General features: G+C 36.3%; 1 protein-coding gene and 1 long non-coding RNA gene across 8 annotated transcripts in view; both read right to left on the bottom strand.

Annotated features, from left to right (window-relative positions):
* LOC145548685 (C-type mannose receptor 2-like) overlaps positions 1-25,770 on the bottom strand; it is a 49,753-nt gene that overhangs the window by 19,432 nt on the left and 4,551 nt on the right. The window contains exons 3-7 of one of the 7 annotated variants that reach the window (XR_014084687.1): positions 24,747-24,917; positions 24,302-24,535; positions 24,126-24,225; positions 18,643-19,490; positions 15,993-18,558 (exon numbers count right to left, since the gene is read on the bottom strand). Coding sequence is in view for 6 of the 7 variants with exons in the window: in XM_081599589.1 (XP_081455715.1) it covers positions 3,604-3,868; positions 9,096-9,195; positions 24,302-24,535; positions 24,747-24,917 (770 nt within the window). In the remaining variant the exon portion in view is untranslated. Of the gene's footprint in view, positions 1-3,458; positions 3,869-9,095; positions 9,196-9,296; positions 9,531-9,682; positions 9,854-11,358; positions 11,475-15,992; positions 18,559-18,642; positions 19,491-24,125; positions 24,226-24,301; positions 24,536-24,746; positions 24,918-25,770 lie in introns of those variants that run through there. The other 6 variants (XM_081599590.1, XM_081599587.1, XM_081599589.1 and 3 more) reach the window with 6 other exon arrangements.
* LOC145548510 (uncharacterized) lies at positions 1,189-2,246 on the bottom strand. The gene is made up of 3 exons (XR_014084514.1): positions 1,995-2,246; positions 1,599-1,856; positions 1,189-1,440 (listed from the first exon to the last, which is right to left on the bottom strand). It is a non-coding gene; the product is annotated as an uncharacterized LOC145548510 (long non-coding RNA).

The raw sequence follows: 25,770 nt of genomic DNA, 5'->3' as shown, positions 1-25,770 counted from the left end.
CATTATTTCTGAATTTGGCTTCTTATATTGAATCATTTTAAAAATTCATTAAAATTGATATTTTTTCCAAACTTTTCACACAAAATATGTTCTTACAATTAAAATTGATGTCATGTCATGTACAACACCATTTGCAGAACTGCACAGAGATACCTTGTTAAAATCACATAGAGATCATATTAAACTACCCACCTGTTGCAGCTTCAAGTTGTACTCCACTGCTTCTGACGTTCTCAAACACAGAGAAGAGAGTGAATGTGTATCTGGTTCCAGCAGTGAGAGATGAAACTGTGTGGTTCACTGGTCCGTCTCCATCTGGTGCTCTGATGAATGTCTCTGATCCGTTAAACTGGAGAACAAAGCTGGTGCTGTTGTTGATTTTATTCCACTGCAGAGTGATGCTGCTCTCATCTTGATCTGATGCTCTCACTGCCTCTGTGTTTCTCGGAGCTAAAATAGAGGAAGAATTTATTAGTAGGCTGATAAGTTTGGTATACCTGATGATTTTATAGCTAATTTAAAAATGCATAGTCTTCAATGCACAAATATTCAGCATCTATGGTAATAATGAATTTCTTTTTGGTCTTCTTGACTGCTGTTAAAAAAATTTGCTGATGTAAAATTAACCAATTTCATGTATGTTGTATTAATGAGGAGCACTCCGTCCTACATCCATTTTAGTCATTCTGCATACTCTTCATAGTCCTCAATCAATTTTAAATATGTACAAGGCCATTTGCAGATCAATACAGAAATTCTTCATTAAAAATCACATAGGGCTTATCTTAAAATCCTTACCAGTAACAGCTTCAAATTGTACTCCACTGCTTCTGACGTTCTCAAACACAGAGAAGAGAGTGAATGTATATCTGGTTCCAGCAGTGAGAGATGAGACTGTGTGGTTCACTGGTCCGTCTCCATCTGGTGCTCTGATGAACGTATCTGATCCGTTAAACTGGAGAACAAAGCTGGTGTTGTTGATTTTATTCCACTGCAGAGTGATGCTGCTCTCATCTTGATCTGATGCTCTCAAAGCTTCGACATTTGTAGGAGCTGAAACAAAAACATAAATGTTTAACTCAAGTAAATTCCATAAAATCATTGGTAAACTGAAATGCTTGAAGTGTAAGAAATGAGATATAGATCAAATATTGTTTAATGTTAAGGTCACAGTTATCTTACCAGTTGCAACAGTGATGTTTACAGCACTGCTTCTAACATTCATAAACACACGGTACAGTATGAATGTATATCTGGTTCCAGCAGTGAGAGATGTGACTGTATGTGTCACTGGTCCATCTCCATCTGGTGAACTGATGTTTGTCTCTGTGCCGTTAAACTGGAGAACAAAGCTGGTGCTGTTGTCTCCTTTATTCCACTGCAGAGTGATGCTGCTTTCATTTTGTTCTGATGCTCTGAAACCCTCTGCATTTTCAGGAGCTGAGAACAACAATGAGATTTAGAAATGATTCAGCATTGAGTCAGTGACTGTGTCCAACTCCAAGTTCAAGGTGAAACATTCAGATCCTCGTTCACAGCTTACAAACATCACTAATGTAAAGTTTCCTTTGAAACTTTGATGAAAATAAATCTCTCACCAGTCACTGCAGCAATGCTGACTCCACTGCTTCTGATGCTCTCAAACACAGAGAAGAGAGTGAATGTGTATCTGGTTCCAGCAGTGAGAGATGAAACTGTCAGAAGTAATGGTTGTTGTCCAGCAGGTGGTGCTATATTCAACTCTGTTTCATTATATTGGAGGATGAAGCTGACATTGTTATTGACAACATCCCACTGCAGAGTGATGCTGGTCTCATCCTGTCTCAGTGATCTGAAGCTTTCTGCATCTTGGGGAGCTGAAAGAAAAGAATATGAGTTAAATTATGTCTTCAGTTCATTGGTGGTGAAGTGACCTTCTCAAAATCATCAGCAATTAATGTCAAAGAAAAATTGTTGACTTTGGTTGTTAATAAATTAATGTATTTGTATCTTACCAGTGACTGCAGTAAGTTGTACTCCACTGCTTCTGACGTTCTCAAACACAGAGAAGAGAGTGAATGTATATCTGGTTCCAGCAGTGAGAGATGAAACTGTGTAGTTCACTGGTCCATCTCCATCTGGTGCTCTGATGAATGTATCTGATCCGTTAAACTGGAGAACAAAGCTGGTGCTGTTGTTGATTTTATTCCACTGCAGAGTGATGCTGCTCTCATCTTGATCTGATGCTCTGAAGGCTTCTGTGTTTACAGGAGCTGAGAGCAAGTTGGAAAAAATAGTCAAATTTTTTCGACCAAAATATTCAGAACTTGTCTCTTTGTTTTAGAAATACTTCTAAAATTGTGGCAATGCTAGTTATTGAATTGGATGGTTAGAGTAACAGAAAGACCTTGAAATTACTTTGTGAATCTATTTAATCTCTTGTTGAAACTCTTGTACAGTTTGACCCTGTGCCGGTTATTCATATTTACATTCATGAACAAAGTGAGTTTTCTCAAGTTTATACCAAAACTGGGTAGGCTCATGACATACAGATGGAGTACCGTCCTGTTTTCTGTAGATCTAAACTTTGATACATTTTCAAACAACTGGAACTTTAAATATTATCTGTTGATCCTGAAATTGCACAATTTGGTCCTATTATGAGTATCATTGATTATAGCCAATGAGTGACAAAGGGAGATTCAAGTCTTTGGAGGAAAAAGTATTGTTTACTTTGGTTGTGAATAAATTAAAGTCTTTATATCCCACCATTAACAGCTTAAAATGTACACTGCTTCTGACGTTCTCATAGAGAAGAGAGTGAATGTGTATTTATTTCCAGCAGTGAGAGATGAAACTGTGTGGTTCACTGGTCCGTCTCTATCTGAAAAAAATTGTAGTAAACTTTGCTGTCCTTCAATGAGACTCGTGTTTCATACTCTTGTTACAGAGCAGGTTTAAGAGTAAACTGTAAAAGTGGTCAAACAAAAAACTGGATTATATGAGAGAGGGGAAGATGTGGCAAAGGTCAACAAGCCAGGACTGAGGACGTATACGAGTCGTGCGCTTTCCCCCTCCAAAGCAAATAAACCATTTTCAATAACCAAGAGACTACAGACTCACTGACTTCTGGCATTAAAATATATTTGTTTCCTAATAAAATGTAAAGTCTTACCAGTAGCTGCAGTAATTTTGATGCCACTGCTCCTGATGTTGTCAAGAACAGAGAAGAGAGTGAATGTGTAGTTTGTTCCAGGAGAGAGAGATGAGACTGTGTAGTTTACTGGTCCATCTCCAACTGGGGCTCTGATGAATGTCTCCACACCATTAAACAGGAGAACAAAGCTGGTGTTGATGTTGATCTTGTTCCACTGCAGAGTGATGCTGCTCTCATCCTGTGTTGAAGCTGTAAAACCTTCTGCATTTGGTGGAACTAAGATAAAAACAATACAAACAGTAACAAATTAAACAGGAATGTGTCCAAACACATTTTAATGTTTTTACAGTAAAATGTGGGTTTTTGTAATTTCTTTAATTTGTTAAAAGCTATACTTTCAGAAAACGTTTATTTGTTCTGTGTTACATAACATAATTCTTCCCAACATAATATTTCCTGATGTAAACTTAGGAATTATAAAATACATTACTTGGTTTGTAGCAGACGAATGGATAACTCAGGCTGCAACTTTCATCCGACCATCTTCCAGAGTCACTAAATGATCCAGCAACACACTGTTCACCAGATGGTGCATTGGGCTTGCCATTTGCCCAGTATCGAAACAGAGAGTCGCTGCCATCAGACCACAGCATTTCCCGATACAGTCCAATCCAAACAATGTTGGCACCTATAAGGTTTCTGATGATTTCATTTTCTGCCTGATTTCGTATACTGGCAAGAGAAAGTAACATGAATAAACCATCATATTAAATACAGTACATAAGGAAAACTAATCTGTGTTGGGTTTCTTTTGATTTTTCTGTTTCAATACAAACACACAAAAAGACAATAGCTGTGTTGTCTTTTGTTTGTTTCTGTTTTTAATACTCAAGAAAAACATAAATAGTAATAATTAAAAATCCACAGTGTTTCATTTTGCTTCAGCCATTAAATCTAAACTAAAATAATCAGTTGTTTTTTTTACAAATATGTAATGATTCGAGAAATGACGGATGTCAACAAAGAAGACGGCTGTACGAGAGATTATTACATTTTATGTTAATTACTTTCTTGGAATGGTAAGTTAATTTTATGTATATTAGGATCATGAGCTCTTGAACAGATGTGTTGACTCTGTCCAAACAATTCAACGGTGACCAACGGAGAACAGAATCAACCTAACTAAAGTAATGCATCGTTCCGGCCAAAACAAACAATCAGAACCAGGAGGACGCTCTAGTGCATCAACCTCAAAAACATAAATGTTTAACTCCATCAACTTCATTTGTTGCTAACTTTGCTAATGGTGGAAAGACAACTTATCATTACAGGAAAGCTGTTTATCTGCTGTCATTGGTAGCTATGCTAACTAGACTGAGCATTCACAACAGGCTATGCTGACTACAGAATAACACAGAGCAAGGAGGAGGAAGGATGAGCAGCACCACATGAGATTGTGATTGACAGCACTAAAACTCTCCTGTAGATGACTGGTTGTTTCTAGCACCGGGAGAAGGCAGAGGAAATAGATTTTTCACAGATTACCTCTCGTACCATACTGTCACAACATAATGACAGTTTTAACAAATATGTTTTTATAAAAGCTACATACTGCAGCTTTAATTTCATTCAGGAATGGACAGGTCAGGAAGGATGTGGGTTTGAGCTGCTGCTGACTGACTCACCCGTTAAATGTGGTAAAATGGTACAAGGACAAGTGAAATATGTGAATATATTGGTAATTTCTTTACTTAATTTATTACATGCTATGGAGGCAAACAGTAGTCTGTAGCTATGCTAAATGGTTGATAATCTCAGTCTACCCACCTCTCGGAGAAAAACTGGGTTGCAAATTGACACTCTTACCTTTTTCTCTCTCTCTCCCTCTTTCTATTTCTTTGAAAACCTGATTTTATAATTTTTTTTAGTAGCATAGTAACTGCTACGGTCATTCTTGTCTTCCACTGACTGCTGCTGAACACCATTACCATCATGTGCACTAAGCAGGAACGAACCATTTCTGAAGATCCACGGTGTGTTCAGGGTAAATATGGATGTGTGCTTTCTGGTCTTGGTGTGGTAATATAAAATTTTTTCTGCTAAAAACAATTTTAGAAAACACAAAATGATTAATTTTGTAACTGAAAGGGCCCTATTTTTTATTTTATTTCTATGAACAAAAGAAAGAAAAATTGCAAAGGGTCCCCTGTCGGTAAGTAGTCCTTGGAATTGTCCTAACCTTAACCCCCTAATATAACATGTGGGGCAAAACAGAAGAATTAGTCAAATTAACCAAATTGGAATTTCAAATCTTAAATTAACCTATTAACATATTGGTATAAAGATGGGGCTTTTGTTATGTTGCAATATTTAAGCACCCTCTTAAAAATGGTGATATTTAGAAAGTGGTATTTGTAAGTAAAAACTAAACCTAAGGATTAAATTGTTAATATCTTAATATAACTTTAATTCCCCTGTTAGAAGATAAAATGTAATTATATCAAAACTAAAAAGTACAAGATCCAGCTTTTAAAATATTTCTAAAAACATTAATTAAGTTGCAATTGTCTCAAAATCTCAGTCACAAAACTCAGGAATTGAGATTTATTATTTTGAATTTATTTTTGCAGAAAGTCATTACAGGAAAAACGTCATACATAATTATGAATTTCATGTCTTAATTTTTCTGTGGGAGTGGAACAGAAAATGGTTTGGTTCCTTTTTAGAGATATAATTTTTAAACAAATGTTTTCTTTTCAGGAAAATTGAATTCAGAAAATTGATGTGTTCTTTATTAATTACTTTTAACATTTTTCGTCTGTAAAGTCTCAACCATTCATAGTTTCTTTTGAAAAGGACATTTTAGTTCCCCGAGTCCTTTTATTAGTCACAATGTAGCATCAGGCCTTTTTTCTATCTTATATGTGCTGTATGTTTGTCCTTCGCTTGATTTCTGTTAGAACATTAGTGCCACTTTCTACTGAACTAACTTTTAGCCACATAAAAGACATACATTTTATTTTTGCCCAGGTTAAAAAAAAGTATACTTAAGTATATTTCAAACATACTTACATTTGTGAAAGTATATTTTAAGTATACTAAGTACTACCTATATATACTAAAAGTATGCTTGTACCAATTTTGAAATTATAACTTTAAACACACTTAAACATAATTGAACCAAAATACACTTAATATATTAAAGAAAAGTATACTTTAAGTGAACAAAATACACTCCTGATCAAAATCTTAAGACCAGTCAAAAAATTGCAAGAATTTGCATTTTGCACTACTGGATCTTAAGAAGGTTCTAAGTAGAGCTTCACAATGTTAAAGGAAAAAAAATCAGCGCAAGAGACAAAAACTTTTGAGCAGGGAATTTTCTGAAAACTGCATTTACACTCAATTTTTTTCAACTGATTAAAAGTTTAAGACCATAGTCTTTAAAAGCCAAAAGCTGTGCAAAAATCTGGCCATATTAGATTCGCTGTGTTGATGCATTTTGACCTGCTTCACCCCACGTGCTTCAATTTTCCGCTGCAACACGCAAACGTCCCCATTCACTCAGTGCGTTATAGTTCCACATCGCTTAGAATTTGTTGCTGCGCGTTTGCGCAGAGTGAAGGAAAGAGGAGACCAGCTGCACAGGCAGGCTGAGAAATGAGAAGCAGGTGATCGGTTTGTGTGATCGGCAACAAGAGACCGTGATCGGCGATCACCGATCATACGCTTTTTTACGGAAACCGGCCGATTATGATCAGTGGCCGATCGATCGTCACACCTCTAATAAATAGTACATAAAAAAATATACTTAAAGTACACCAAGTACAACTTGAAGTTGTTCCAAAAAAGTATGTTAAAGTATACTAAGTATACTAAAAATTGTAATTTAATATTATTTAAATACTATTAAAATATACTAAGCACAAAAAAAGTTTAAAAATAGTACAGTTTAAGTACATCAATCAAAGTATGCTAAAGTGTGTTAAAATTTAGTACACTAAAGTATACTTTTTTACTAAGGTGGTAACAGCTAAATATGTAATCTTGTCTCTAGATCAGTGTTTCTCAACCCTGGTCTTCACCGCCCCCTGCTCTGCATGTTTTAGATGTGCCTCTATTCCAGAACACCTGATTCAAATGATTGCATGACCATCAAGTACTGCAGAAACCTGTTAATCACCCAGAGATACAATTCAGGTGTGTGGTAGAAGGGAAACACCTAAAACATGCAGGGAACTGGGGCAGTGAGGACCAGGGTTGAGAAGCACTGCTCTAGATAGTTAAATTGCAGGGGAAATCGCCTTTAAGACTGTTAGATTCAATGCTAGTATATTTTATTTAATGTGTATTTTTTCCATCTTGGAAATATGGCAATGTTCACAGAGTGATGTGTGATGCAAACTAAAAAAAAATGTTTTCAAATGTGAAGTATTGAAATAATTTCTGTTTCACTCTACTGAATATGTGTGATTACATCAAATTTTGTTCTGCATTCAACAAGTTAAAACAAAACCTGTTTGAACAGCCAAATATTTCCAGTAATGAATTCGGTAAGCAAAAATACTTATGAGGTACATTTGATAACAGGAAGGCAGCAAAACTTGCTATGAATGCTAAGACTAGTTAGCACAGCCACAGGTAACAGTGAGTAAATGGTTTTACTGTGATGGTGAATTGTTTCTCCGCTGTTGGCACATTTAGCAGTTCATTCATGAGGAGTTGACTGACGGCGCTAAGATGCTCCTACTGGCCCTGATTGGTTGTTTGTCATTGGGCACGGTGCATTTCTTCAGACAGCAGTTGAAGCACAGGAAAAAAGCGGAGGATCTTGATCTTTTTACAGATTATCTGCCTCATACCGTCACAACATGATGACAATTTCAGCAAGTACTTAAAAATATATTTCTTATAAAAGTTACTATCCTGGCAATTGCCTTCCTGTGCTATTCCTCTCGATTCAAGTCTCGCTTATGGCACAGACTGGGCTTTCTCCAATTGACTTGAATTCCCACTGGCAGAATTTCTACTGGGCTAAATAAGCAAACAGAAGACATTCTGAGCGTTGATGTTGATTTTCGGCGATATTTTATCATTGCAGTCCACCAGTAGTTTTAGCAATAGAAGCAGATGTAGTAAACAAAGCTGTTCAGTCCATGTTGGTCACACTTCCAACTATTAAACTATCTTTAACAGCCGTCTCGTTAGGGTCGGCACGTCTCTCTTCATAGTGAATGATGGTTGTTTCACACTTCAGGAAATTTCTGGTACGCTTCATAGTATTGAACTGGCACACAACATACATCAAACATTAGTGACTGGGTAAAGTGTAAGACTTCAACAGAGTCCATGCATCAATGGAGCAACCATTTCTCAAAAGCTGAGAACACAGACTCTGTGTAAGAATCAAAGCGTAGAACACCGGGCTGGTTTTTACTGGCCTAAAACGTTAAGATACTGCAGCTTTAATTTTTTATGATGTAAGTACTTTGAATTCTTAGTTTTCTAATTTGCATAAAGGTAGCAGTCACTTAAAACGTCGCATTAGACGATGTGTTCATTGAATTAAAAAGATTAGTTTAATAAACAGGCAGCTGTATAAAAAGCAGGTAGAAAAAAATATTTAAAGGAAAGACTGATACACGGAAAGAAAAAACAAAGTATGACAAAAGATAAGAGTTACCAGAAATACAGGAATACAGCTCGCATAACTCAGCAACAGGAGTAACGGGAAGTAAATGGAAAACAACAGTAAGAAACAATGCACTGTTCTTCATGCCAAAACAAACCAGGACCAAGTGTTTACAAAGAGAAAGAATAACCCACCAACTTCTTTAATGACAAAACAAAAGCCCAGAGGAAAATGTCTGTAGAATTCATGAACCAGAGCTACAATCCCTCTTTATAGAGATTATTAATGCATTAATGCAGTATTTGCTGTAAGATACAGTCTTATTACCTGGCCAGGTCAACATAATTCTGACGGCAGAATTTCTGAGCTTCTGTCCAGGTTAATGAAATGCTACTCAAAACATAGGATGGTGATCCACCTACTGTACCTGTAAATGTATAGATGAAATGTAGAATAAGAAAACTAAAAACTAAAAGAAAATATATTTTAATGTATGTATTATACTTCTTTATATATATGTTTACTTACCCGTATAGCACACAAATTTCCTTACGACTGTGCACCAATCGTCATCCCATTGACCCAGAAGGTTAATACTAGAGCCGTAAAACATGACACAATACTGTTGTCCTTGAGCGTCATTGGGCTCGCCCGGATACCAGTTCCTAAATGAATTTTCTCCAGGACCATAGAAGCTGCTGTCATTTAGGGACCATTTCCAGCTGTTTGTTAAGTTTTCATAAAGACCGATCCATGCCTTGCCTAAATAATAAAAAAACATGTTTATTATATTTAGAAGCTTCAGTGAAACATGTTTACTGTTACATATTATAAGACTTTCAGTAATACTGATAAAACAACGCAGGGTTTGTTTATATCTGTGTTGTCTTCCTTTTTTCAAGTTAAAAACTCACCTGTATAACCGGAGGTGGTACTTAGAAAGTTATTAACATCAGCTGTGCTTTCAATGGTGGCCAGATCAGTGTAGTTCCGTCTGCAGACACTCTGAGCTTCTGTCCATGTTAGCGAAGTGTTCACAAAGTAGTACTGATGGCTTTGGGCGCTAGCAACACTGAGCAGGGCGCCTGAAATAAAACCGATTAAACTTTAACAGCATTGAATTACAGGCATTGCATTAATCTTACTTATTTCTTCCAAGTGTTTTTTCTGTGGAAAATGTCAGGAAAAATAGTGATTAAACGCATTTAATCAGCCTTGTTAGCCAAGCTTAATAATTCCCCCCCCCACCCCCACCCCCCAAAAAAAAAAAAAAAAAACTCAATTACATTTTGTTTGCCGTTACCTTTGACATTCAGGTCTACAATTTGTCATAAGGCCCTTCTAGAATTTGTTTTAATGTAATTTCTGTCACCTGTGTAGTTTAAAAGGACTTGGTAAGCAGGAAGGAACTGCAAAGTAACCTTCAAAGCAGGTTTGTTCATCTCCAGTGTTCTGGCACTAATATACATAAACGACTCAATTACCTTCTTTGCAAATCAAACTTCAGTGTTAATGAATTATTAATTCAGCTTTTTTGAATAATGAAAATATGTAAAACATGGTGGACAGCTTCACTAGAGGTCAGCAGGTTTTAAAGTCATTACATGATTTAACTAATGAAGCTGTTGGGAGAAAAACTGCCAGCACAACACAATCAAAATATGTGAGCAGAAAACCAACACAATGTACTCAAATATATAATTTAAACTAAAGCAGATATACAGTTACTAAATGATAGAATAATGAGCGAGATACTTATTTAACTTTTATCAAGTTAAGTAAGATTAGCATGCCAATAAAATATGAAATGTTAAATAAATAGGATGTCATTGGTTTATTAGCCAAGATCAGCGTTAAATGGAGGTTCACCTGGGGACAGACTGCTTAAATGTGCAAAACTAAAACTTTGTTCTAAAGACTTTAGCAAAGATGCTGAAATGGTTTCAGTTTTCCACAGTGAAATATGTCCCTTACCCACATCGGCTAAAAAAGAATTTAGTGAGAAAAATCACATTATTACTTCACAAGAAATAAAAATAAGCCAAACTACAGATTGAAAATGAGCCCAGAAAAAAATACCTTAATTTTTAGTAACAACTGAAAAATAAGGTGGAAGCTGGAAATTTAATGAAAATATCGGTTCAAGACATCACACTTGAAGTTATAACTTAGTAACAAAGTCTTACTTCTGAATGGCACCAATAATTAGCAAGAACAAACAGCAAAGTTAATGTTTTGGAGTAGCCATCACAAAGCCCTGAACTAAGCACAATAGAAAATGTTTGTTCAAGCTACAAACAAAAAATGCACAACTAGACCTATGAAGAAGAAATGAGCAGCAAGTTATGGATGGATACGCAAAACAGTTTATCTTTGTCATATGGTCTCAAGAGTGATTCTAACAAATGGAAACACATGTAAACATCTGAACATGATGAATTTAAGAAAAATAACTATTAAGACAAAGACAGACAGAACATGTAAGCAGGTCTGTCCTGGGATTTGAACCCAGGAAAATGTAAAAAAAAAAAAAAAAAAAAAAAAGAAAAAAAAAAAGGTTATAAGAACTCATAAGAAAACGGACACAAACCTATGAGCCCAAACAGGATGAGCCTGTAATCCATCAATGAACGCTTGAGATAAAATAGAGTATCCAGATGATTTCTAAATCCAAACGCTACGGATGCATTTCACAACATAGACAAGCTGATAAGCTTCAAAGCAAATAATAAGCAAAGTACTGAGATGCTCTGCAAGTTTAAAGGTATTTCAGGTGGGTGTGGTATTCATGGAAAAGTTGCTTTTTATGAGCTGCCAGCACATCTGACAGTACAAGAATGAGGATGAGCATAATTTTAAAATATAAGGTGTCACAAAAAAAACAGAGAAGTTATGATGTGCAGGTGCTTAACACTACTAGAGTTCATAGAAGTTCACTTTGCATTCTTAGGGCTGTTTCATCAACATTTTGTTGTCAACATTATAGTTTGAGAGACTAAAAGGTCATGAGTCTAACCAGGAGGTCAGCAGCATAAGAGCACCACAGAGTCCAGTCATCTGTAGAAATATTCAGATTATTTTCCAGATTTCTGGGTGTATCAGAGGTGAACAAGAAATGTTGATCAAAAGTTGCCAGAATGCTCAGATCCATGACGTGGGAACAACTGTATCATAAATTAGGTGCTTTTAAATTGTTGGAGAAACTATCCTAAGCTGTAATAAAGCTTAAAGGTCATTTTGTCTGGTGAACCATTTGTCATAATGAAATGGTTGGAAGACCCAAACACAAAGCTAGAGAAGCTGGAGGAATGAAAAAAAATTAATTTAGAGCCCTAAAAATCTAAAGAACATAATATTAACAATGCAACAAAACAAAATGCTTCTTGATCAAAGATCATCTCACCATAAATCTGACTTTAGCAAACACTTCCTTGTTCTTAAACTTAAGGTTCCCGACAAACCACATTCCTCATAAATAACCAGAGCTTCTTTTACTGAAATAAAGACTATTCATTTCTTTATAAAAAAAATACACCGTAGATGTTTTTGTTAGGATAGAAAATAAATTGTTTTAAAGAGATTATTGTGGACACTCGTAGAAGATGTGACTGTTCTTTGTGTAGAAGCAAAGGCTTTATCTAATCACACTAATAAATCAATAGCTATTTGACTAATAAAACTATCAGAGGTGTAGAAAGAGATGGAGTGGAGCAGATATTAAGAGGGACCTTAGTCTACAATAAGGATCTTTTCATTTCATGATTAATTATTTTAGTTTTGCTTTAACATCAATAAACTTTGTCACACTAAGGAAACTGCTGACTGTTTGCATCTCCAGCTGTTGAGAGGAAAACAATGAATCATGAAACTCTATGGTTCACTTGTCCTTCAGGTCATGTTTTCATTGAGTTGAAACTTTTTCACAAAACTAATATAATGGGGCAATTACATTCTGGAAACTGGGGATTTCAAATTCCTACAGGCATACATTACTTTTTCATCCTGGGATTGCTTATTTTCCTCAGTTCCTTCTCATATTCATCTGTGAACTTCACTAACAGTTACCCCAGAACCGAGGAACCACGTAATGTCAAGAATTTATTTATTCCAGTTCTCTTCGTATTCATTACCATCGTCTCAATATACCTTTTTTAAGGTATATTAAGAACTATTAAGACACAAACGCACACACCACACGTGCTCTACCCATGCATAACAAAAACCATGACAGACACAGAAGAACAGGGAAGTGCAGTACAAGATTTTGATTGGTGGAGAGAGCTGATGGTGGAAACGTTTGCGTGCAGGTTATGCAGAAGAATCATGAGTATTTTTAACTTCCTGTTGAACAACTAGCAACTTAAAATGTGCTACAGTATTCATTTCAAAATTTGGTAACCTCTTATTGAAATTAACATTCAGAAAAAGTGCTATAACTTAGTGTGATTCAATACTTTATGGTATTACAGCCCTCAGTGCATGTGGATCTTTTAGACACTCAACAGTAGTGGGTTATGGAAAGCTTAAGAAAACCAAACTTCTATCTTGTCTAGTCTTCTGGGTCCAGTTTGATGCGACTTGGCACTTATTTATTGGTACTGAAGTAGGCTAATAAGCTATTAAGCAGTTTCAAAAACTACTGCTCAAAAATAAATAACTTGTTGTGCAATGCAAATTACCAAAGGCCTATAATATATGACAGTCAACAGTCTTTGGCAAAAATACCTTTCAAACTGGAACAGATGTGCACTACTGCCAATTCTGGACTTTTGTTGCCTCCTATCAGCTAAGAAGCAGAATTACATGTAAAAAATAAATAAAATAAATATAAATATAATTGTTCTAGCTACTGTCAGAGTTCATTCCTTTTTGCCCTTATGAATATAATTATATAAAAATACAGCTGTAAAAACAATTTAAAATATTATCAAAAATAAAGATGATTACATATTTCTTTTCCAATTGGTCCTGTTTCTCATAATGTCTGACTATGGGAAATGTGCCTACAGTGATCATATGTTACCATAATTGGACAAGCTTAAGACATAATTTCACAGTTAATTCTTGCAACACTTTATTGACAAAATTATGATCAAATTCTGGTGTCATTTTGTTTTGATGCTCTTAGAGCTTCTGTGCTTTTAGGAGCTTTGAAAAAAAGTTTTGAAATTACTTATATGAAAAAGGATGTTCCAGTAATCTGCATAACTTAGTGCATGTTGACACATATCTTGATTGATTCAAGGATGTGAAGTCTACCTGTTGAAACTTTATGCCCATTTGCTCTCTGTTTCAATGTTTTAAATCAAATTTCAATACTTTGAAAACTGTTGCAAAATAAATGTCTGTACGCTACTCTCTTAGTTTCACACAAAACAAAAAATAAAAACATATACACTCTACCTAAATTTAAGATGCTGTTATACTTGTATAACATGGAATTTGCCAAATAAAATAAAATAAAATAAAACTGCACAGATCTTAAATTAAAGCCATGTGGGAATTAAGCTACATATCTTACCTGTGACAGCATTAAGTTGTACTCCACTGCTTCTGACGTTCTCAAACAGAGAAGAGACTGAATGTGTATCTGGTTCCAGCAGTGAGAACAGAGACTGTGTGGTTCACTGGTCCATCTCCATCTGGTGCTCTGATGAATGTATCTGATCCGTTAAACTGGAGAACAAAGCTGGTGTTGATGTTGATTTTACTCCACTGCAGAGTGATGCTGCTCTCATCTTGAATGGATGACCTGAAGTCTTCTGCATTTTGAGGTTCTTTAAAAAAATAAAAAAAAATCACAAGTGACTCCATCATGTCACTACCATACATCTGACAAGGCACATAAGATATTATATTCAATTGTTTGTAGAAAAAAAGTATACTGAAAACATATGATGGAAGTTTCACTGTAAAATATAAAGGTCTCACAATAGTAGCTCTTCAACAACAGGTGCAGCTTTAAACAGCTGCTCTACTGATGACTTGGTGGGCGGGTTGACCTGTTTTAGTGCTAACGGAACCAAAACACACCGAACTGCGCAGCACATGCTAAGGTTATCAAAGTCAATAGAAGGCTAGTAACAGTTAGGCTAGCATAACTGACCCACTGCTCACTTTTTCAAGGTTTTCTTTAAGTTAAAACTTTTTCCTCACCTGTTAAATCTGAAGCCCTCGTTATCTAATTCATAGGGTTGAATTAACCACTAATTATTGCGTCCATTTTTCAGATTCTTTGTGTCACTGTGGTATTTTTCTGACCACCCATAATGTTGACTCAATGGACAGTAATGGCGCAGGTGTGGCGCACGAGAAGTCACGTAATTTATATCCATCCTATCAATGATGCTGCCTCGCTCTGTCCTTCTCTCTCACTTCCCGCAGGAGACCGAACTCTGAACATGTATTTTTACTCTAAACATGTAATTTATCTGAAAAATGTTTCAGTGCTTCATTTGGTAAAACTGTCACCAAGTCCTCACAGTGTAATATGAGAGATAATCTTCAGCAGGACATCAAGTGTAGTAAAGGCCTGGTAAAGAGAAATTCAGTTGTTTCAGTTGTTTGATCTAAAACCTGCAGGAGAGTAGCTCTGAAGGACTAGGGTTGGAGACGCCTGTTCTAATGCATGAAGGAAGTCACTAATTAATAGTTACTTTCGAAGGACTTTGTTTTGGGTTTATGGTTGTTTTTTAATAGAGCTGGAGACACAGCCAGACTCTGTTTACGGTAGTCAAATTAATTCAAAGAACTCAGACCGGAAAGCCAGCGTCGTTTTATTGCAGCTTGTTTTTTCCTCTGGTATCTGAGATGCTGCAGCTGAAATTATTCATGATGCAAATTCAAATCTACACCACATGAAGCCTAACACTGTCAGTACAATACTCTGTTTTGCATCAGACAAATACAGAACTTTATACTTAAGTACAATTTCCATCAGCAAGAATAAAGATAACATAAAATCAAACACCTCACCACTGACAGCTGTAAGTTGTTCTCCACTGCTTCTGACTTTATCAACCACAGAGAAGAGAATGAAAGTGAATCTAGTGCCAGAAAACAGCAGTAAGGCTGTGTAAGTTACTGATCCATCTCCACCAGGAGCATCAATTAATTTCTCTATTTAAACTGGAGAATAAACTCAATGTTGACTTTATTCCTCTGCTCATAGATTCTGGTCTCATCTTGTGGCACTAAGACACAAAATTACTAAACTATAATGTAGTTTTATGCTTTCCAAATTGTTTTGTTTATTTATGCTGTTTTTATTCTTTGTGACAAATAAGCATTGAATCTATATTCACCAAAATTATCATGACGTTGTCCTGCAAACAGTAATGACGAGCTGATACAGGACTAAAATATTTTAATTACTGAACTACAACATGAACTGAGGCTGTGGTTGAAGTCGACATGGTTGCTCTGAAAGGCAGTAAGGCAGCTTTTCCAGCAAGAGACCAGTTCAAACCCATCATAATACCTTATACAACTGGATCAGGCCCAGGACTAAACACCCTGCCAGATTAATCTGCTTTAACTTTTTATTTGAATCACACGTCCTACTTGCCCACGTTGTGAAAGATTGAGCAGGATTTTCTCCATTCAGCTCAGACTTTAGCTTTGTTAAGTAACTTTCTCTCAAGGCTTCATGATCAAACTGCTCTCAGGTCAAAACTCAGGAATCAAGAAAATCCAAAAGACCTATGTGACCAGCAATTTCCAGTTTGAGAGAGAACACCAGGTTAGACAAAAGCTGATTAATCTTGCCAGTCATTCCTCCCTTGGAGAAATGTAATGCTTCTAAACGAGCGAACAATCAGATTTCAGACCGGAATAAAACTCTTTTTAGTGATGGTTCTGGTGGTTTTAAAAGACTCTTAATTCATCTATTTTTTTTTCTCGGATTAAAACAAAACTTTAGACAAAATTAGGCCAAGACAAATCCTTTGATTTCTGACACCAATAAACTATTTTTTGATTCTTTTTATCCAAAACAATTGACAGATCAATACCTGATTATGCAGAATATTTTTCTAATCTTTCCATTTTATTGTAAGTGTAATTATTTCAGTCCTGATCCTGAATAAATCTTAATCCTGAGAAACAGTTCCAGGCCTAAAATGGAAGAAGACCCAGAGGAGATGAATGAAGGACTTTTGAAGGATTCAAACTTGATCTGGATACATCACTTGGTTTGTAACAGATGAATGAGTAACACAGTTTGCATCATGGCATTTTCTAGATTCACAATAGTACGACACTAAACACTTTACCGCCGTGGCTTGACTGACCATCCGCCCAGTTCCAAAATAAAGAGCTGCTGCTGTCAGACCAGAGTTTTTCCTGATGCAGACCGATCCATAGAAATGATCCACTGCATCAATTTGAGAAGAGCTCAGTCTCTCTCTGACTGCAAACACTGTGATGGTGATGCTAAAGATGATTTAATATGCAAGTTCTATGAATATTTTGGCTACAACTTTTGATGGTATTAATTATAACTATTTTCTAACTGTTCTATTTTTTTTTTTTTTTCAATTTCAATTCACAATTTTTTTTCTTATCATAAACATCCTAAACATTATCATTGTTAATTCCACCATCCGCCATCATCATTCTTGTGTTATTCCAGTGTTTTTCTGACTTCATGCTAGTTTCCCTGCACTTTCCCTATGCAAGGATTTTCCCTGTATGGGGAATAAGTCCATTTTTGTCAAAAATGTTAACCACCATAAATGTTTAAAAAAATATTAAAACTGATTATGTAAAATTACAGGAAATAAAGTTTTGCCATAGTGACTGAATGTTTGGAGTGAAGATTCAGACGACATTCATATTTAACATTCGAATGCTCAAATGTCAAACATTTGACTTTCACTTTCACTGCAAGCTGGGTAAGGTAATTTTATTAATACAGCACATTTTCAGCAACCAGGCAATACAAAGTGCTTTACATGAATTAGAAAGAAATACAAAAAAATAAACCAAAGGAAGAGCAAAATAAAAAAAAAGCTAAATATTTGTTCCCCATGTTGATTAAGTGGTCTGCAATTTAAAAACTAGTAGAGGGGTTTCTCTGGATTCCTGTTCTGATCATGTTGATCTTAGGAAGTAAGGGACAGTAGAAATGAGCCCTAATCCACCTCGACCCTGATTACATTTTAAAAAGTTTGAGAAAGGAACATTTCTATCCTATTTTCATGTAAATACATCCAGTTGATTCATACATTCAAGTTAATTCTTCCCAATACCTATTTACAACATTTGCTTTTCCCCATTACCATGAAGACTTATTGCATTTATATGGTTATAAATCTGTACTTAAAAGTTTAATGATCAGGGAAGCAACATGGAGTCACATTGACCTAAATTGTATTTTTTATGCTTTTGCTTTGTTTTGCTTGCCATCCTGTGTGTGTATACCATCACACACCTAGGTTTATTTTTTTTTCAAGCTTCTGCATCTAAATTTCAATATTTCTTCCAAAAGATTTTTTTTTCCAATACAAGTAAACATTTTATAGATCCCCAAAACTTTATTTAGAGGCATAAATTGAAGAATGCACACATATAATTTATGCAAATACAAGAAAATCTTAACTCAGTCCTTAATCAACCAAAAGAGATTAAAATATTACCCAAAGGAAAGTCATTACAATTGAAATTAGTACATAAAATAAACCACATTATTTCAGGAAAAGGAAACAACGTTACAGATGAATTATCCAGAAGGTTTGGAAGAAAGGATTTTCAGAGTAAACTGTGGTGGCAGATTATATTCTCTGAAGAGCTGGATTGAAAAACACATGAGTCAAAGGTTAAAAAAAAAGACACAAATAAACATTAAAAAAAATCTAAATAGATATTAGCTCACCTCTATCAAAGCATCTTCCATCTCTGATTCAGTCATTTCTCCAAGAAGCTCCAACTTCAAATTCAATCCTAAAACATAATCTGTTAACAAAAATTAGACATTTATAATTCATGAAAATAAGATAAATCTATTAAATTGTAGATTATTAAAGAACAAAGCAATAACTGTTTTCAAATAAAATCTAAATATTTGAAACGTCTAAATTTTTATATGATAGATCTATTTGGATAAGTGATTATCCAAATAGAAAAAAAAGAAAAAGAATTTTATTTACTCACTTGGACCTGTTTGTTGATCAATGAAGTTTTATCGGCATGAAAGAAACCACATATTTCATTAAATTTTCTATCATTCATTTTTTTGTAATTTCAAAATTAACTTGTCCACAATACACCAAAAAAATCAAAGAACAACAACATTAAGACATAACAAATGTCTTACTGTTGGATTATCTTTCATATATTCAAAGATAATTTACAAAGGACTTTGGTTAAATTCAAGCCATTAAACAACTGAAACTTTGAGTTTATGGGAAAAATAATGTAACTTAATGCACTCCATGAAGTATGAAACAGATTTACGTATCTTACCAGTATTTGCAAGTATGCTGACTCCACTGCTTCTGACGTTCTCAAACACAGAGAACAGGGTGAATGTGTAGTTTGTCCGAGCGGTCAGAGATGTGACTGTGTGTTTCACTGGTCCGTCTCCATCTGGTGAACTGATGTTTGTCTCTGTGCCGTTAAACTGGAGAACAAAGCTGATGTTGAATCCGACTTTATTCCATCGCAGAGTGATGCTGGTCTCATCTTGTTCTGATGCTCTGAAGCCCTCTGTGTTTGCTGGAGCTGAGACAAAAAAAAAGAAAAAATATATAACTTCATAACTTCATGTCTTCAAATACTTTATTGTCCAAAAGATAAAATTATAAATACTGTGATGGTTAAGATATGCGTCCCACAATCTTAAGCCAAATAATTCTACTAGGAACAAATCCAAATCAAGCAGCAACATTTTAGCAATAAAATTCTAATATAAGAAGCCAAAGTAAAACAAAAGGTTAGAGTTAGTTAAAATATCTGTCACGATGTTGCGATAATATGGTGGTGAGGAAGAAGCTGGCAGACCCAGGTTGAAGATGAATAATGACTTTAATGACGAAAATACAACTCAAACAGTCCAACGAGCAGGTAGCACAGTGAAGCTAATGCTAGTCACTGGTAGCAACTGATCATAAACGGGACTGAGATGAGAGCTGACGCTGACACAGGACAGGAAACGACGGTTCGACTGTGATGACTAAACGACATAATACGACAACATTAGACAAGGACCTGACAAAGACACAGAGACACAGGTGGCATTAAATACACAGCGGTAATCACGGAACGAGACACACCTGGGAACAATCAGGGTCAGACAGGACAACACAGAGACTCCACAGAACACAGCAAACTAAAGAAACACAGGAAAAAAACTAATCCAGACAATAACAGTTGATTTTAAGATTTGCTGTCTGAATATAGAGTTTGATACACTTTTTAAAGGTTTTATTGGCTTTAGTGGCCTTTATTTGAGAATGATTAGACAGGAAAGTGGGTAATGAGAGAGAAGGGGAGATCATCAAGCATTTTTAATTTCCTCTATTTCAAAAAGTCACTGAAGAAGGTTCAAATGAATTATTTTTACCCTTGAACAAATTGATGTTCTGGCTCGTAGTGTTATTTTCTCATTACATGTGGGATTAGACAATGTAGTCCCACAAAAAATAAGACCCCCCACGGGAGTTTTCATACCTTAGCCCTTGTGTCCATAAGAAATAAGGCATTTATTCACAGAAGCTTGGTTCTATGATTTAATTCCAAATTTTAAAACACATCTCTTGGAATTTGGAGAGAAAATGTCATTCTACAAATGTCTTACTTAGTCTGAAAAAAATAGATTACTGTTGTTGTTTCACTGATCAAAAACATCATACCTTTCATCATTAATGGAAGACAATAAACATAGTGTGAGGTTTTGTTTCAGCACAGTTGTCAAACTTACACCGTTAATCAGGGGTGAAAGTAAGGGGGTACGGCAGGGTACTGCGTACTCCTAAAAGATTTAGCGGGGGGTACGCAGTACCTGCAAGAGAGGGGAGCGGCTGTCTGCTGTAAAAAATCAACGGGTTCACTGTGCAGCCATGAGTGCACCCACTAATTAGCCGTGACGGATTCGTTTTTCAAGAACAATTTAAAGCACGACTTAATCAGTTAATAAATTGCTTTTTTTCCCCATTTCATATTGTTTCTGAACTGTTCTTTGCTAGAGCAGCGGTGCAATATGTCGATCGCACCATCGTGGGAGGTTTTGAGTCAATCTTAGCATTGGACGCGGCCAGGGCCCTGAGACCAGCACGTCCTCCTCTGACTCCTTATCAAAACGTTCGTAACTTTATTAAAGAACAACAAAAAAAATCAACAAAACATGTTCAAATTAACAACCCAACTGATAGAGATTTTTTGGTATTATCATTTTGTTGTTACTTTAGTTCATATTCAGTCTAATGTTAGTCAGTTTAAAGTATTCTCTTCTTTAGTGTGTATGAACTGACCTGGAGGTCACAACTGCCCGTTCATCTACATGTGAAACAGTTTGACCGAGATTTGAACCGGGCTCAGGCCATAGATCAGATATTGCATCTGGAACTGGGTTGCTAGTTGTTTAGGTAAATTGTTTTACGACCTTTGCTGTGTTTAGGTAAAATGTTTTACGACCTTTGCTGTTTTTCCTCTGCTGTCTATCTTTGAAGTCTGATAATAAAAGACAAGCTCTACCCAAAGATTTTCAGAACGCTCTGTGAACGGCTCGGAGGAGCAGTTGACAGAGTTTTTCTCCTTTTGCAAAAGTTTAGTCATAAAATTCATATACGTTGTCTGTGGTTCTTTTATGTAGGTTCTAGGAAAATACCTATCATTTTGGTGCCGAAACCCGGGATCTCTCATACCGACCGCTGTCAGGCAGAGGAAGACGCGCTGAATCCGTGCACGGCCAGAGTCAACTGGACCTGGAAAGAAAGACCCAGGAAGTAGAATTCTTCGCTGGGCCAGCGACACATGTCCGACTTTGTCTGCCAACGGCGGAGTGACGAGATCCGACTGGACAACCCGAAAACTACAGAAACGTAGGTGAATTTTAAAATGGCTATTTTAGTGGTTTGAGTTCCCTTGTATGATGTCGCTCTGCTAAAACTCTGTGGTTTGAGAATCCTTGTATGATGTTCGCTCTGCTAAAACTCTGAGGTCTGAGTATCCTTGTTAAATGTCACTCTGCTAAAACTCTGTTCGAGGAGACCCCATAAGGGCACGTCCTCAGGCGGATAGGAAGCTTGTCATTGCTGTGTGGTTTAGATTTTTTGATGGGTAAAATATGACTGGTGCCGAGTTTTCTGAAAGTACAACTTACAAGACAAAAGCAGATAATGTTGCGCTAAATCGTAGAGTCATTACTGTGCTGGTATTGCTGGTTTGCTGCTGCTGCTTTGATGTGTGTGTGTGTGCGTGAAAGAGTAGTGTGAGAGTGGTTGGAGGTTTAAATACCGCTCTGTATTTTACCTCATATAAAACAGTGGAATTAAACAGCAAACCTCTTGTGGATGCAATAGGCAAGATTCTCCCACTCGGAAGAGTCGAAGCGGGGAATACCACAACAAGGTATTTTAATTGCTGGCCCACTGAAAAGATCTCCAGTTCATAGGACTCCCTAGGAGTCAACAAACCTGGACCAAATTTAAATAAATTCAAATAAATAATATTTTCAAGCTGAAATTGCAAGTGTTTTACATATGGGAAACAAACATTCTTGTAATTCCTCACTTATTGAGGGCCCCGATGGGGATGAAAAGTACATGCTGTCCAGGTTTCCTGGTAGCACTATACACATGAAAAAATGGAGAAATAAATATAAAATAGATGGAAAGCTAAAAATTGATCAATGGCAAACAATTGTGGGAATTTTGGAGAGTAGTGTAGAAAGAAAAATGGGTATAAAAAAATAAAAAATAAAAAATCTAAAAAGGAGAATGAGCTGAGGTGTGCTAAATTATGGTTAAATGAATCTAAAAACTTAATTATAGAGACGGAAGAAAATAAAGTAATTCCAAGCACACGGAATGCTGTAGCGGTGCAGGGAGAGCAAGCTCCTGCAGCCACCTCTCCCCCTGCTGCTGCAGCAGCTCCGTCTGCCCCAGTATCAGCCGCTGCAGTCCCAGCAGCACGACTGTATCCCTCACTAGAGGAAGGGACACAAAACTTATATGTTTTTAGACCCTGTACCTTAGAGGTCAGGAAGGCTGTGAAAGGATCAGATGTTTTTCACCTGGATGAATTTGGAGGTTTAGATACCTCTGCCTTTTCAAACGGCCGGACAAAAGGCCGCGGAAGAGGCAGAGGCAGAGGAAGTCACAATAGGCGACGACCCCAAAATAACACCCCACAAAATCCACGGCATTCAAATGGCTGCTGGATTTGTGGCAATATTGGTCACTGGGCAAGAAACTGCCCTTCAAAGAATGCTGCACGGGGCGACAAGAGGGGTGGTGGAGTGAGGAGACCACAAATAGGAGAAATCCTCAGCATGATCAGACTCTACCACACCCCAAAAACACAAACCACCAGACCAAATTGATGAAATGCTAGAGACATGTGCATGCAGTTTGGGGAACGTTAAGTAAAACCATAAAAGAAATTGAATTCCTGTAAGAAATCAGTGTATGCAAAATAATTTTAATGCTACTAAGAATTAGGTAAACCTCACAAGTGAGAAATTTGTTTTAAGAAATACTGATGTTTGTTTTGTTTTTCTTTTTGAGCATTCCTACACCTTTAAAGAAAAACCAGTAAAGAGAGGTCTCACTGAAATAAAAACATGGGAACAACTTCTTTGTATGCTAAAAGTGGAATCATGACTTTCCTGAAGGAGGAGAAGCTGAAAAATAAAACTAAATAATAAAATTCTCCTCAGAGAACAATGTTTAATGTATTGTGTCAGAATAAGATTATAACACCAACTTGGTGAAACGATCCTTTGGCTTTATAGCTGGAGGGGTCAGCGGTCAGAGTAAGGTACCGACCTGGACATTATCCAGCCTCGTAACTCTCTTAGGCCTTGAGAGGAGGGCTGCCCGCTGACTTCACAGTCTGCAGCACTGAGATCAACAAATTTAGAGAAATCCATTGTTCTCTGGTGAGACGTGTCTTAGATGAAGTTAACTTAAACGTACATTCTACATTTTACAAGTTAATGGTGAACATGATGAAAGAGACTACAGCTTTTAACATGTTTCATGTTTATATGTGTTTGAATAAGGAAATGGTTTATGACTTTTTAAAGTACAAAACAAAAACCCACAGAAAAACGTCTGGAATTCATGAACTACAATCCCTCTCTATATATTATGCATTAATGCAGTATTTGCTTTAATATACTGTCTTGTTATTTACCTGGCCAGATCAACATAATTCTCACGGCAGAATTGCTGAGCTCCTGTCCAGGTTAGTGAAATATCACTCAAAACATAGGATGGTGATCCACCTACTGTACCTGTAAATATATAGGCAAAACGTAGAATAAGAAAACTAGAAAATAATAATATTTCATATATGTATAACACTCTTACCATTGTAGCACACAAATTCCATTGCTACCATGCACTGAATGTCATCCCATTGGCCCGGTGAGCTATCACTGGACCCGTAAAACCTGACACAATGCTGTTGTCCATAATAATCGTCGGGTTGCCCAGGTTCCCAGTTCCTAAATGAATTTTCTCCAGGACCATAGAAGCTGCTGTCATTTAGGGACCATTTCCAGCTGTTTATTGTGTCGTCATAGAGACCGATCCATGCCTTGCCTAAGTAAATAATAAAAAAAGTTTATTACATTAAAAGCTGCAGTGAAGCATGTTTATAGTCACATATGATAAAACTTACACTTGTATAAAAAAAATAAGATAATTTTATTTATATTGCACATTTTCAGCAACAGGACAATTCAAAGTACTTGAAATGTGGGGTTTGTGATTATACTTGTGTTGTTCACCTATTTTCAAGTTAAAAACTCACCTGCATAACCGGAGGTGGTATTTAGAAAGTTATCAACATCAGCTGTGCTTTCAATGGTGGCCAGATCAGTGTAGTTCCGTCTGCAGACGCTCTGAGCTTCTGTCCATGTTAGCAAAGTGTTCACAAAGTAGTACTGATGGCTTTGGGCACTAGCAACACTGAACAGGGCGCCTGAAATAAAACCCATTAAACTTTAATAGCATTAAATTACAGGCATTCATTCATCTTCCTTATTTATTCCAAGCGTGCTTTCTGTGGAAAATGTCAGCAAAAATAGGGATTAAAAGCATTTGATTATTATTAGTGTATCCAAATGACAAGATATGGAGAGTTAAGTTTTCTTCAGCGAGAGTCACTGTCTATTAACTTCAGGTCTAAAAGTTGTTTGTCCTAAAATCTTTCTAGAATTTGATTTTATGCAAGATTCGTGTAGATTAAAAGGATTTATATTTATTGAACATGGCAAACAGGAACCAGAAAGTAACCTTCATAGCTGGTTTGCAGTGTTAAGGTAAGGTAAAGGTCATTTTATTTATATAGCACATTTTCAGCAACAAGGCAATACAAAGTGCTTTACAGGACTTTAAAGGAAATATAAACAAAATAACAAACCAAAGGAAAGAGCAAAAGATGAAAAATAATCTAATGTTGATCTAACGTTGATGGCAGAAGTTTCTACTGTTCTTCTGGTCTCTGCATCTAAATAGTGAGTACTCTACAGTTTCTGATAAAATAAACTAAAGAGTGACTAATCTAATTCCTTTTCTGGATTAAAAGTGAGCACGCCACAGTTTCTAAATGATGACGTAGTATTGGTCTAGGTTAGCGGTTCTCAACGTGGGCGGTACCGCCCCCAGGGGGCATTCAGAGGACGGCAGGGGGCGCTGGCGGACATTTCTACAAAAGGGGGGCACTGGAATGCCTTTGGGGGGCGTTTGGGCGAAGGTAAACTTTACACCTTAAATGCACAACAATTTGAGCAACTTGGTAAAACTGTATTGTGTGACATTAAACCATGCTTGGC

The sequence above is a fragment of the Poecilia reticulata genome, chromosome 18 (genome assembly GCF_904066995.2).
Source record: "Poecilia reticulata chromosome 18, P_reticulata-male-v2, whole genome shotgun sequence".
Taxonomy (NCBI): Eukaryota; Metazoa; Chordata; class Actinopteri; order Cyprinodontiformes; family Poeciliidae; genus Poecilia; species Poecilia reticulata.
This window is presented reverse-complemented; position numbering and strand designations above follow the sequence as displayed.